At 38.0% G+C, this 14,984-nt stretch overlaps 1 protein-coding gene across 11 annotated transcripts in view; it reads left to right on the top strand.

The window, feature by feature from the left end:
• Positions 1 to 14,984, top strand: part of slc4a7 (solute carrier family 4, sodium bicarbonate cotransporter, member 7) — an 85,658-nt gene that overhangs the window by 25,500 nt on the left and 45,174 nt on the right. For all 11 annotated transcript variants that reach the window (XM_031903915.1, XM_031903913.1, XM_031903916.1 and 8 more), the window contains exons 2-5: positions 4,077 to 4,158; positions 6,100 to 6,243; positions 13,309 to 13,447; positions 14,451 to 14,611. In XM_031903915.1, the coding sequence (XP_031759775.1) occupies positions 4,077 to 4,158; positions 6,100 to 6,243; positions 13,309 to 13,447; positions 14,451 to 14,611 (526 nt within the window). The remainder of the gene's footprint in view (positions 1 to 4,076; positions 4,159 to 6,099; positions 6,244 to 13,308; positions 13,448 to 14,450; positions 14,612 to 14,984) is intronic.

Genomic DNA, 14,984 nt, shown 5'->3' with positions numbered 1-14,984 from the left:
TTGCTAATGCCAGGTCAGCTGTTCTGTTGATGTAGCCAATATTCTATAGCAGTGTTGTCAAACGGGGGACCCGAAGCCCTCTGTATGGCCCCGCATCTTGGTGTGTTACCAGCATTAATATGGGTATAGAAGTAGGTGTGGTTTAAAAAAGGGGAGTGGTCACAACTGGCTTCCATTATTGGCCATCCACCATGTAGGTAAGAAACTCTGGCCCTCGGTACCACAGAAGTTGGATAGCACTATAGAACTGTATGTTTGAGACTAGGCTTAAAAGGGCTCCACTATGTCATACTTTAGTAATGTTATCTATTAAATATATGAATAGAAGATTACAGTAGTGTGAGGTGTTGAGCAGTGTTTCTTCTTCCCCATTGTAGTTATACGTACAAATTCCACAGTAGTAGTATTTCAAATGGGAACAGGATTCTGAGAATCCCAGTATTTACAGAGGAACAGTTTCCATAGCATGCAAGATATATTTAAACTTGCTGGCTCTGTGCACAGTGAGCTATATTCTACTCAGAAGCCAGCCTCTGTCTGAAACCCAAACAAAAACAGTATGTGGCAACATCTCTTATACTTGCATTTGTTTCTCTGCTCAGTCTATTTCTATGTATACATATATGTACACTTAATTATTGGTTTAAGTAGAACAGGATATGTCATTTCTGTAGTATTGGAGTATTCTAGATTGACATAGCATACAGTTATGATACAAGTATGGGATCTACTTTGCATTCTCTTTAATTTAAAGGTGTAATTTTAAACTTTTTTTTATTACAATATGCTTTTATTATACCAAGGGTTGCTTTTCACATATGCATTGTATTGCTTGTAAAACAGTGAGGAAATGATGGCCATACTGACTTATTGGGCTGAAATGCCTGAGTGTAAACAAGGCCTTAAAGGACATGTAAAGTCTACATTTGCCTACAATGTATATCAGTTGGATACCCACTCAAATGGCATCATTTGTACTGCATATATCCCCTCCGCTTGCTAGCACCGTCACATTTTCCTAAAGCAAATAGGCCATTTTTCCTCTGATACATAATTAGTTACATTTAAATCTGCAAGCAGCATACATATACAGACCCTTATTCAGCATACATTTCATCAAGAATACAGGCTCACACAGGCAGAACTGTCTCTGATAAAAGTTCTGCTTTGTTTGAGCACTGTAATGGTAAGGCAGAGCTCAAGAGAAAAAAATTGAAGCAGACAGCTAGAGCTGGGTTTCTATAGGAACCAGCAATGCCATCTCTTTACTGGCTGCTAGACTGGGGGGCGTGTTTAGTAATCTGAGCTAGCAGGAATCAAGCCCCCCGAGGGGGAGTGGGGACGAGTGGGTTACAGGAGGAGAAGGAAGGAAGTGATTAAGGGGATGCAGCCTTGCTATTATAACCTCTGGACAATCAGTGTGGCAGGTATTGAAATATTTCAAAGAAGCTGTTCACTGAAATTTTGTGTGTGGGGTTTACATGTCCTTTAAGGAGATTTGTTTTAATACGTGGTGACCCAATGCACTTCTGATCCATGTCACTAGGAAGCAATCATTGGTGGGTAGCAGCATTTGGACTCCTTTTTTTTTTTTCCGCCACAGTTTTTAGAAGTGTTTATGAGCAGAGGACCACTTGTCAACACCATACCTGCCTTAAGCTGGCCATACACGCTTAGATTTTAGTTGTCTTAGGACAAACGTTCGCATATCCATTGTACATTTTAATGCAGTTAGGTCCATTAATTTTGGTTCTGTACATTACCACAATGAATTTTAAATGAAACAACTCAGATGCAGTTGAAGTGCAGACTTTCAGCTTTAATTCAGTGGGGTGAACAAAACGATTGCATAAAAAATGTAAAGCCACTAAAGCTTTTTTTTTTTTAAAACAATCTCTTCATTTCAAGGGCTCAAAAGTAATTGGGCAATTGACTCAAAGGCTATTTCATGGGCAGGTGTTGGCAAGTTCGTCATTATCAATTAAGCATATAAAAGGCCTGCAGCTGATTTGAGGTGTGGTGCTTGCATGTGGAAGATTTTGCTGTGAACAGACAACATGCAGTCAAAGGAGCTCTCCATGCTGGTGAAGGAAGCCATCCTTAAGCTGCGAAAACAGAAAAAAACAATCTGAGAAATTGCTACGATATTAGGAGTGGCAAAATCTACAGTTTGGTACATCATGAGAAAGAAAGCAAGAGCTGGTGAACTCCGCAACACAAAAAGATCTGGATGTCCACGGAAAACAACAGTGGTGGATGATCGTAGAATCATTTCCATGGTTAAGAGAAACCCCTTCACAACAGCCAACCAAGTGAACCACACTCTCCAGGGGGTAGGCGTATCGATATCCAAGTCTACTATAAAGAGAAGACTGCATGAAAGTAAATACAGATGGTGCACTGCAAGGTGCAAGCCTCTCATAAGCCTCAAGAATAGAAAGGCTAGATTGGACTTTGCTAAAGAACATCTAAAAAAGCCAGCACAGTTCTGGAAAAAACATTCTTTGGACAGATGAAACCAAGATCAACCTATACCAGAATGATGGCAAGAAAATGTATGGAGAAGGCGAGGAACAGCTTATTATTCAAAGCATACTATACATATTTACATATTATCTATAAAACACGGTGGAGGTAATGTGATGGCTTGGGCGCGCATGGCTGCCAGTGGCACTGGGACACTAGTGTTTATTGATGATGGGACACAGGACAGGAGCAGCCGAATAAATTCTGAGGTGTTCAGAGACCTACTGTCTGCTCAAATCCAGCTAAATGCAGTCAAATTGTTTGGGGCGGTGTTTTGTGATACAGATGACCGACAATGACTGAAAACACACAGCTAAAGCAACCCAGGAGTTTATTAAAGCAAAGAAGTGGAAAATTCTTGAATGGCCAAGTCAGTCACCTGATCTTAACCCAATTGAGCATGCAGTTCACTTGTTGAAGACTAAAATTCGGAGAGAATGGGCCACAAACAAACAGCAATTGAAAGCATCTGCAGTAAAGGCCTGGCAGAGCATTAAAAAGGAGGAAACCCAGCATCTGGGGATGTCCATGAGTTCAAGACTTCAGGCTGTCATTGCCAGCAAAGGGTTTTCAACTAAGTATTGGAAATGAACATTTTATTTCCAGTTATTTAATTTGTCCAATTATTTTTGAGCCCCTGAAATGAAGGGATTGTGCTAAAATGCTTTGGTTGCCTCACATTTTTATGCAAACGTTTTGTTCACCCGACTGAATTAAAGCCGAAAGTCTGCAATTCAACTGCATCTGAGTTGTTTCATTTAAAATTAATTGTGGTAATGTACAGAACCAAAATTAGAAAAAAGTTGTCTCTGTTCAAATATTTATGGACCTTGGAACTGTAAAACTAACATTTAGATTGAAATTGTAAAATTAAAGTATGATAACAAATCTGATGATGTTTTGGCCATTAATAAATGCCAGACAACAATTTGTACAAAAGTTGTATGTGCTAGAAACACATTGTAACTCACAATGGATATCATCAAGTAGGCAATACATGCACAGATATTATTAAATTACCAATCCCCATGGCATGAAAATTGAGGCCATAGTTTGGAGCCCACACGGAACACAACTTTTTGTACAATTAAATTGGTGTGTGTATGGCCAGTTGTAGAAAATACTTTTCCCACATAGCTCTGCAGGAAGAGATGATGTACCAGACGGGGGTGTTTTGATCTTCCCTGTTTCCTACTTTGGTGCACCGGCTGTCAAACACCCCATATACCATAGATCTGATAATTAATTCTTTGTATCACATACATATATATAAATATATCATTGCTATAGTTCTTAAATTCTATGCTTTTTCTCTAAAATATGTGATTGAACTTTCATAAAATGAAGCCATGGGCTGAACTAATTTACATTATAGAGCAAAATCTGTTTCAGTTATCATGAAACAATACGGTGCAATGCTGCAAAGAAAGTTTCCTTATTCATTATTGTGAATAAAAATTTTTTCCATATAGTACTGTTTTAAGTCTAATTTACTGCTTTTCTGAGTCTTTTCATATATTAACAGACTTTGTACCATGTTGTTTTTATAGGGACATGATGAAGAAGCTATTGTGGACTTGGGGAAGACCAGTTCTACGGTAAACACCAATTTTGAGAAGGAGGAGCTGGAAAGTAAGTGCAGTTCAGGACAGCTAATATATTCTGGAGTAGTTAGAAGTGGTGTATCTTCATGTTAAGAGGAGCTGAATGAGAACATGTCTTATTTCCTACAGCAGTTACTAACAGTGGAATATACATTTTCCTCAGTCTAGTTTCTGACCCCCTTGGAAAGTACATACAATAATTTTATTGGTTGATTTGATTTCATCAAGCTTGTCCTAGTTTGCTAGGCCTGCAGTATGAGGACTTGAGGAATGTAAATATAGAGAAGGGTAAGTAAGGGCTTTTAACATTTTTCTCAGAAAACTTATAACCAGCTTTTGTGTCAAAAAGAAGTATTACTGTATTAAAGGGTGACTGTGAAAAGCGTGGACACTCATTTCATGGTACTGACAGACCTTTAAAGAATCACTTTTCTAAGGCAATACAATATGGGTAGCTTAGCCTTATCTCTGTTTTTTTAATCTAGTAAGTTAATATATCGTCAGTGCCATAACTCTTGGCATAATCCTGTCTATTCAGTTGGCCATTTCACTTTTCTAATCTGATTGGAACATTCCCTTGCAAAAAAGTTTTTTACAGCTTTCCTTTAATTGTTTTCTAGATGTTTAAATAAGGCTTTAGTTATTGTGGAGAATTTTAACACAGACCAAGAAAGCATGAAATCGTTCAACTGAACAGTGCTTAATGAGTCTATACTCAAAAAAATATATGTGATAGGGTATCAATTGAGTATGCCACATTAAGTTTTGTCTCTTGAAGGTAGAACAGCATGCCTGAAATGAATGCAAAAGAGAAAGTGGTATTTTATACGAGTGTTTTACCATTCCCACAAGCTCCTGATATGAGAATGTACTGCATTTCCAAAACTGTTTTGATTACTGTGATTTATAACCTGATATCTGTTATATTTTTGTACTGTTGATAGAGACTATTTTAGGTAGAATTCTGCAGTCTCTGATAACTGATTCAATATATGAAATGAGAGGCACTGGTTTATCTTCCATTCTTTCTATAATAGAATTTCTTATACTCTCATGCAAATTGATGCACTATAGTGATAATGCTGGCCATACACAGATACAGAACTGGGGATTGACTTGGGTATCCAAAAAGGGCAAAGTCTGACTACATGGTGACCTCAACAAGCAAGCAGATCATTAAAACTCTTACATAGCTGTTTAAAATCCTAATTATAATATGTCCCATATACAAAATCTAGTAGTGTTTGTTTAGTGTCTTTGCAGAAACATATTGTAATTTATTGTCTGCTTATGGCTCCATTCATGTGGTTTTCCAGGCCTCAGAGCACATTGCATTAATGTGCAGCTGTTGCACTTTTAGTTTGTGTTAGACTGAAGGGTCTATTCAATAGCAATGAACTTTAGGTGGGTTACAATGATGTTTTCTGTGCAATCGGTGGCACATATCCTTAATTTATAATGTGCTGCTTAGGATTGAGTCACTATACTGTAAATATACACACACACTGTACTGTGTGTACTTGTAAAATAAAAAAATTTGATGCTTGCTTAACTTTCAGCATTTAGAGTTTTTCCTCTACTCTTAAAGTGAAACTGACATGAAAAAAAAACAACATTTTAAAATATGAATCTACATAAAAAGTTGCCTATAGGTTGTGTTGATCATTTTTTGCTGCTAGGTTTGCTTTTGTAAGTAATTGTTACTTGAATTCCCAAAACCTGACTGTCCCTTCTCAGCTTGTTAGTTATAGCTTCTAATGCTAACAGCCTACTGCTGCACAAATATGGCCGCCCCCTCATAGAAGAACATGGGGGATCAGATAGGGAATGTAAAAGCTTGGACAAATACTTTTATGGCAAAATTATAAATAGCATGCAAAGACAATGTTATGACAGATGTAAAAAAGGTTTCATTTCTGGTGTCAGTATCTCTTTAAATAAAACTTTTTACAAACCTTTTTGCATTTAGGTCACAGAGCTGTTTACATTGGTGTTCACGTGCCATTTGCCCGACAAAGTCGTAGACGACATAGACATAGGGGTCACAGGCATCATCGAAGAAGAAGAGAGAAAGAGAACGATAAGGAGGATGGAAGAGAATCTCCCAATTATGGTAAATATTGTTTTAAACTATTGCACTTTACAGGAAAGGTTGTTGCTGTGCACCAATGAAGAAAACATTTTTTTGATCTCTTTAACTGGTATTTGCATCTTAGGGATATATTTATCATGCTGTGTAAAAAGTGGAGAATACATTACCGCTGATGATGCAAATAGCAGCCAATCAGATGCTTTGCTTTGATTTTCTAACCGTTGAAATCTAATTGCCGATTGGTTGCCCTGGGCAACATCACTGGTAATTCTTCACTCCACTTTTTACGCAGCATGATAAATATACCCCTTAGTCAATGTTTTCCATTATCTTTCCATTACCTTTTTCCAGTTCTCTTGGGCGCCCCTGATATTGGCAGTCATATATTCCATTTCCCTCATATCTTTCACCTTGATTAATATATCTTTTTTTTTTTTTTTTTTTAGTTTGGGAGGGTGCAGATTTTTCCACTGTGATGTAATGACAAGCCTAGATGCTGTTAGGATATAGTTTGCAAGTCGCTGCTCTGATGAGGTTTTATCAGAGATTGGTTTGCCAACTAATGTTTTATAAATATCTAAGTGGATGTCCCTAAAAAAAGATGTGGGATAGTAGCTTTTCCACTTTCCATAGTGGTATAATTTTAGGACATTGCCATAATATATGTTATAGAGTGCTCATCTGGCTGCACCCTCTCCAGCATAGTGGGGATGTACCCGGGAACATGCGACTGAGTTTCATGGGCGTGTCGTACCAAATGTACATGGATTTATATATGAAATTTGTCTTGAATCTCCATAAATGTCCACTGTTTATGCATTAGTGGGTTTATGAAATCATAAATTCTAAACAGCCCCTGTGAGCCCCATTGTTTTTTTAAACTATTTTGACATACCAGGAGGGAAAGATGGGTTGGCCAAAAGAGGTATTAGCAGTGGATGTGGGTTGGCTAAGCGATATTTAGCTTTGCATTGTTTACAAATTGTCAGGGTAAAATGCATCGAGGATAGAGCCACCGGTTGCCCCCTTTTCTTAGTGTCCCATAGAAGAGAATTGGGGTGTGTAGGGGATATCCAAAGGGATTCAATTTGTGCCCATTTGCTCCTCCCCCCCCATTACACACAGACAACGGAGCTGAGCTTGTCACACACCAGCAGAAAGCAGAAGGGGCATTGCAGGTTTGTGATTGGGCATATTTATTCACTTGGGAGGCATTTCAATTAAAACCCGGAAGAGGGGAACAAACATGGCTGCTCCGTGGGTCTGTAGTTCGTGCTACCATAATTATGAAGTGGAAAAAACTTTGGAGATTTAGTTTATAAGGAATTTAAAGCTGATACAAATTAAAACTCAACAGCAGGTGTAAAAAAATTTTTTAATTGGCTGTCAGTATCACTTTAAAGGGGAAGGAAAGTCATTTTGGCATTTTACTGCCAATGGATTAGCCAGATTAGTGCAAGCTAGTACACTTAAATTTATTTTGCAGAAAGGTTTACAATACCTGAGTAAATAGCCCTAGAAGCTCCCTCCATTTGTTTAAGATAGCAGCTGCCATTTTAGCTTGGTCTCGTAGCTCCTTGCTGCAGCTCTAGCCGTTGGTAGCACAGATCACACATTCTTATGGGGGGGGGAGCAGGAGAAGGGAGAGAGTAGAGAGCTAAGCAGACTCCAGACCTGGAATGAAGGATTTTTCTGAGAAAGGAAGTTAGATACCAAAGTACATGTATATCAAAAGAAGCACAGGATTCCTTGTCTTCTTTTGTGTAGAGTACTCAGTGCAGCATTTCTGTGAGTGTTTATGGCTGTATTTACATAGACCTTTCTGATAAAGCTTACTTAGCTCTTACTAGGTTTAGCTTTCCTTCTCCTTTAATCAAATGTTGGGTCATGAAGCTTCTTTTCTGTTTGAGTCCCATCCCCAAAGTAAAAGAAACCCTGATTTAATTAGTGTTAAATTTCATTAGGGCTGTAAAACTTAATTTGGGACTTAATCCTTGAGATATAGTTATACTATATATACTTTACTGTTCTTGAGGTGAGTGTAAGCACCACCTGTAGGAAAAAAACTGTTTTTGTGCAAAGCTTAGTCTGCAACCAATATTATCCCATGTATGGCTTACAGTTAAATTGGGAAGGTAGTACAGTGTATAAAAGAAGTTACCTCCTTTTGAGGGTCAATCTCCCATATTACATATATATTTTGCATCTCCTATGTTTATTTAACCTTCCTATGCATATTTGTGATTAATATAAATGAAATAAAATTTTTGCAAGGCTTTCCTTTTATCAGATACATTTATTTTTGTTATTATTATGTTCTATATGCAGAAGATGTCAAATCTCGTGCCTGATGCTTTAGTCCTCCCTTTACCACATTTTTGGGGTTTCCGGGACTTAAACATCATTTTTTGTATAAGTGAATACTGTGGGGTTGAGTCCCTAGAACAGTGCTGTCCAACTTCTGTGGTGCCGAGGGCTGGAATTTCTCTAGCATACATGGTGAAGGGCTGCTAATGGAAGCCAGTTTTGACCACTCCCCCTTTTTAACCACACCCATTTTATCCCAATGGTGGTAGTGCAGCAAATACCCAAATGCTTGGTCCTCACTGCGGGGATATCAACCATGATTGATATGTGATTTAATTATATTATGTCATATTAAGACATATGCCTTAAATCCATATGCCTCCTCCACCTGCCCTGTAGATAGCACAGCAACCCCCAGCACATAATTACACACCTTAGGGACCATTTAATGGCTATTTCCAACTGCTCAAAACGAAAAAGAACTCCAAACGCTCCGGACACGGGGGTATGCTTAAAAGCAGGTCTTTATTATTCCATTTAAAATCAGAACGCCTAACGCGTTTTGTGCACATGCGTACTTCTTCATAGGCAAAAACACATAATCATAGGATGATTTAAATAGCTAATCACAGTGATTGACACATCATGTCAATAAGAAACCACAACCTCCCTCCATGTTAAAACATTAATGGAAAAAGACCATAAACAGCCTAACCGCATGATATATAGAATAAACAAACCCCTTTCATAATTGAAAACATGTATATATGGTATAAATATGAATTAATAAGTCAACATAGAAGTAAATAACCATTTAATGATAAGATATAAATCAAGAAATATATAGATAAATGAATAAATAGAAAAGGATCCATAAATTTAAGTATAGCAGCTAACATCAAAAATAGAATTTAACCCACTAGGATAACGTGTGTTAAGGATAAATATCCACTAAACTTCAGAGCGCAGTAATCTCTCATACATATCTGAGCCTCTTTCATCTGAAAAGATCCTATCTATTACCTGAATCTGCACAAATGAAACATCTGATCTGCAACAATGTGAAAAGTGTCTAGCCACAGGACTACTGCTATTCTCTGCAACAATGTGTCTGATATTCTCTCGTATCCTACTTTTCAAGGAGCGAGTTGTACAGCCAACATATTGGACTCCACATTTCGAACAAGTTAAAAGATAAATAACATATTGTATGTTACAGTTGGCATAAAAATACATATCATAAGACTTTTGGGTCTCTGTGCTCTGAAAAGTGGTAGACTGTTTTATATGGGCACAGGTCACACACCTCCGAGCCCCACAACAATATGTACCCGTCGTAGATAGCCAGGTAGTCTTCAATGGTTGTGATCTCCATAAAGTAGGGGAAAGCATATTGCCCAATGTAGGGGCTTTTCGTGCTACAAATCTACAACCTCTTTGTAAGACCATAGCCAAATCCGGATCATTAAACAGGACTGGAATGAGATTATTTAATATATCCCTAATTTTGTAAAATTGGTTGCTAAAAGCTGTTGTTAAGGTAGGTAAGTAATTGTCATCCCTAATCCTAGCCCCACTAGAGTTTTTGTCGAGAAACAAACTCGACCTATCTGTCTGTAAGGCCTTAACAAATGCCGTAGATAATGACTTCATATTGTAGCCACGATTTAAAAATCTATCACGCAATAGAATAGCTTGTTCCAAGAAGGCCGACTCCGTACTACAATTTCTCCGCAAGCGGTAAAACTTTTCAACTGCTAACAAACTCCCAGAACAAACCCCTGCCAGGTTCACCTCCCACAGACAGCACAGGGCAGGCAGAGTATGGCACACATAGGCAGCACTCTGCCTGCCCTATGCTGTCTGTGTGTTCCATACTCTGCCTGCCCTATGCTGCCTGTGCATGCCATACACTGCCTGCCCTACCCTGCCTGTGTGTGCCATACCTTCCCTGCCCTATGCTGCCTTTGTGCCATACTCTGCCTACCCTAGGCTGCCTGTGTGTGCCATACCCTCACTGCCCTATGTTGCCTTTGTGCCATACTCTGCCTACCCTATGCTGCCTGTGTGTGCCATACAGTAAATACAATGTCTGAGGTGTGTGTACAGGTGAACAATGTGGGTGATTACAGCCTGAGGTGTGAAAACTGCAGGGGGTTAACAATGCAGAGATTAAAAGGTGTGAACAGTACAGGGGATTACATTTTTAAACAATACAGGGGGATTACAGACTGAATCTGAGGTGAGAACCATGCAGGGGGCCAGTTTATCTCAGTACTGATACCATTTAAATTGTACTCAAAAGTAAGCCATCAAGCAGCCAGACAGGTGAGGGGCCACACAGAGGGGGGTCACGGGCCGCCAGTTGGACAGCACTGCCCTAGAAGGTTGTGAAATACCACAGTCACATAATTTGTGAACCTGAGCACTACAAAAAAAAATGTTGAAGAAAAAGAGATCGAACCTGCATTTTTTGGTTCCCATTGATAACGTACATAGGCCCCTATTACTGATTAATACATCAGTTCCAAACAAATACTTGCCAATATCCAGGTGACTGCATTTCCCACTAGCAGATGTAAGTTATTGACAAGGACCCATAATTGATTGTTTTGTTGGTAACCATTTTTTTTGCCTTGTTTAAGCATGATATTTTGCCATTTCATAATGGGAATCTTGACTCTCCCCATTGTGTCCCTTTTCTTTTCATAGCCCTCTCTACCTGTTTGTGTCTGACTCTACAGTGGTTCTCGAAAGTTTGTGAACCATTTCAATTTTCTATATTTAAATATGAATGTGACCTAAAACATAATTTGATTTCCAAACAAGTCCTAAAAGTAGAAGAAAAAAACTTAAACAAATACAACAAAAATGATTATATTTGGTCTTGTATTTATTGAAAAAAAAAAAATGATCCAATAACGTGTGTGGCAAAAGTAAGTGAATCCATAGGATTATCATATGTACATATACAAATATTTGAAGGGGAAATCAGAGTCTGGTGTTTTCTGTCAATGGGATGACAATCAGATGTGAGTAACAGACCCTGTTTTATTTAAAGAACAGGGTATCCAGCAAAGCTTGATCACACATATACAACACATTGGATGTGTATCATGGCTCAAACAAAAAAAGGTTTCTAAAGGTCTCGGGGAAAAAGAGTTGTTGATGCCCATAAAGCTGGAATAGGTTACTAAGACTTTCTCTAAGGAATTTGGATTGTATGATGGCAGATTCTTTTGATGCTTTATATAATGTTCAAGGCTACTGTGATACTGAAATCTACAATTAGTATTGATGTTTGTATATATAGTTAGGTCAGTATGAGTCTGTGTGCGCGTTGGGTTTGCGGTTGAACTTGATGGACGTTGGTCTTTTTTTTTTTTCCAACCCAACTTAACTATGTTTCTATGGGGTGTATTTATCATGCTATGTAAAAAGTGGAGTGAAGCTTTACTGATGATGTTGCTCGTAGCAACCAATAAGATGCCTTGCATTGGTTGCCCTGGGCAACATCACTGGTAATGCCTCACTTTTTACACAGTGTGATAAATATACCCCTTTGTGTTTGGCAGGGTAGAAGGAAAAAGCCACTGCTCTTCCCCCCCCAAATATTGCTGACTGTCTACAGTTAGCTAAAGACCATGTGGACAAACTAGGATGATACTGGAATAATGTTTTGTGAACCCATGAAGCCAAAATAGATCTGGCTGAGGAGTGTTACATTTGGAGAAAGAAAAACACTGCATTCCCGCATAAGAACCTTATCCCATCTATGAAATATGGTGGGATTGTTCTGGTTTGGGCCTGTTTTCCTACATCTGGGCCTGGACCGCTTGCCATCATTGATGAAACAATGAATTGGGAACTGTACCAGAGAAATGTAAAGGAAAATGTCAGACACCTGTCCATGAACTCATCGATGATCCTAAACACAAAGTCGAATTGTTATAAGAACATAGGGAGTGTTTTGAAATGGCCAAGTCAAAGTCCTGACCTTAATCCAATTGAAATGTGGAAAGACCTAAAGCGAGCGGTTCATGTGAGGAAACCCACCAACATTCAAGAGCTGAAGCTGTTCCGAATAGAGGAATGGGCTAAAATTCCTCCGAGTGCAGGACTGATCAACAGTTACCGTAAATGTTTAGTTGCAGTTATTGCTGAACAAGGAGGTCACACCAAATACTGAGAGCACAGGTCACTTACTTTTTCCACACACACGTTATTGGATCATTTTTTCCAATGTTTTCTAGGTTTTCTTCATCTACTTTTAGGACTTAGATGATGTTTTAGGTCACATCCATATAAAAATATAGAACATTTGAAATGGTTCATGAACTTCTACTTATACTTCAAGCATCACTGTAAGTATATGCCAGCTGCAGCAGCCATTCTGGGTTTAAGGGTTCTTATTGACATGTTAGTATTTCTTTCATTTTGGGTTTCTAAACACCATGGAATCCCATGCATTATTTTAGGTCATATCATCAGGTTGTTAACAAGCCAAAAAAGTTGGTCCTTCTGCATAATCAAGTGATGTCATGAGTATCCTGTACTGTAGATGTTACTACGCTCTGCAACCTCTCTTACCCGTGTGTATGTCATTGGAAGACTTTTCAGATATTCTGTAAATGGTGCCCACCATGCTAAATTTGTGTGTTTCATTATATGAATAAAAAATGCCTCCCTTCTGTATGTATGTGACAATACTTTTAAACACTTACAAGCAAATTCACAAGTGATCCATTTTCTTAATGCTCATCCTTTTCTGCTTTTCAGACACCCCTTCCCAGCGTGTGCAGTTTATTCTTGGCACTGAAGATGATGATGAAGAGCACATTCCTCATGACCTTTTCACAGAAATGGATGAATTGTGTTTCCGGGATGGTGAGGAATGTGAATGGAAGGAAACTGCAAGGTGATGGTGTTAGGCCTCTTAATTTCCAGTCTTAATTTAATATATGTTACTCAGATAAGATTATTTCCTTGGTTTTCTTAAAGAATCGCTAAAAGAATATACATTTCTGAATAGGAAATAACTACCGTGTCATTAGTTTTTCAGCATCATAGAAGATGTGTTTCTAGAGGCCAGTTTTTCTAATAACCTAGGAAAAAAATGTTAAAATGGCAACAATGAAATATGTGCCCATGCTTTTTGATATCCCCTAAGACACTATACCCCCCATTCCTAAAAATATATACTTGCCTTACAGTTTCTCATTAATTTAGCCTATTTATCATTTCACATGTTATCTTTTTTTGAGCCATCTGACTGAGATTTTGGCTTTCATCTTTGGAAATAATCTCAGGAGGCTAGCCAATGAGTACACCAAGAAAAAGTTGTTTGTTTTTTTTTGTTTTTTTTGTTTTTTTTACAAATTTGTGTATGCAGTTAATTTTTGCCAAGCTCTATCTAACAGTAATAAGGCCTATTTATTTTTACAATCTAAACTGCAATTTTAGTTCTGTATCTGTATAGTAAATACTTTTAAAATGTATTTTAAAATGTGGAGTTTAAAGAAAACCTTTCCGCCATTGCCCACCTGACATTGCTTTTGTAGTAATCTATTGCAGTGACCAGTAAGCCTCTGCCAAAAATGTGAGCCTGATGGGGATTTTTTTATCTAGCCTGATGGATATATGGATGAGCCCCACTAAATTTCAGTGGTCGAGGCCAGTGTTTTGGCCTCATACAGATGCTATGCAGTGTAGTTTTTGCGAAATGCATTCTGTTCCGTCAGTAAACATCTGCACCTAATTTGAAGAACTATTTTGCTCAATAGATGCACTCTATTAACACAGGTGCTTGGGCCAGCCTAGCAGCAAAGGGGCTAGTCTCCACACTAACGGTTTACATACTAAATCTTAACACACTCTGGTAATCTCCGCATTAAAAAATATTTGGTAAAATGTTGTTTTAGGTGGCTCAAATTTGAAGAAGATGTAGAAGATGGCGGAGACAGGTGGAGCAAGCCATATGTGGCAACTCTTTCTTTGCACAGTCTGTTTGAGCTAAGAAGCTGCATACTTAATGGCACAATAATGCTGGATATGAGAGCCAACACAATTGAAGAAATGTCAGGTAGATATTGAAATTATTTTGTCTGTAACTGTGTGTATGTATGTGTATAATATATATCCAAAAAAGACCAGCAACACAGAGTTTTATTTCAAAAAAGATCAATCGTGTATTGCACCAGTGCACTTGACAGAATTTATTTTTTTTATCAGACTGCTACAACTTCTAATAGCAGACTGATCTAATATGATTTTCTGTCGCCAGCTGCATTGGTGCATTTTTTTACAGCCATATTCTTAAAGGAAAACTGTCATGGGAAAACATGTCTCTTTTTTTTTTTCAAGACATATAATAGAGTTTCTCTATCAGAATCCTGCATTGAAATCCATTTTTTAAAAATGCAAGCAGATTTTTTTTTTTTATTTAATTTTGAAAT

The sequence above is a fragment of the Xenopus tropicalis genome, chromosome 6, assembly GCF_000004195.4.
Source record: "Xenopus tropicalis strain Nigerian chromosome 6, UCB_Xtro_10.0, whole genome shotgun sequence".
Lineage (NCBI taxonomy): Eukaryota > Metazoa > Chordata > Amphibia > Anura > Pipidae > Xenopus > Xenopus tropicalis.
This window is presented reverse-complemented; position numbering and strand designations above follow the sequence as displayed.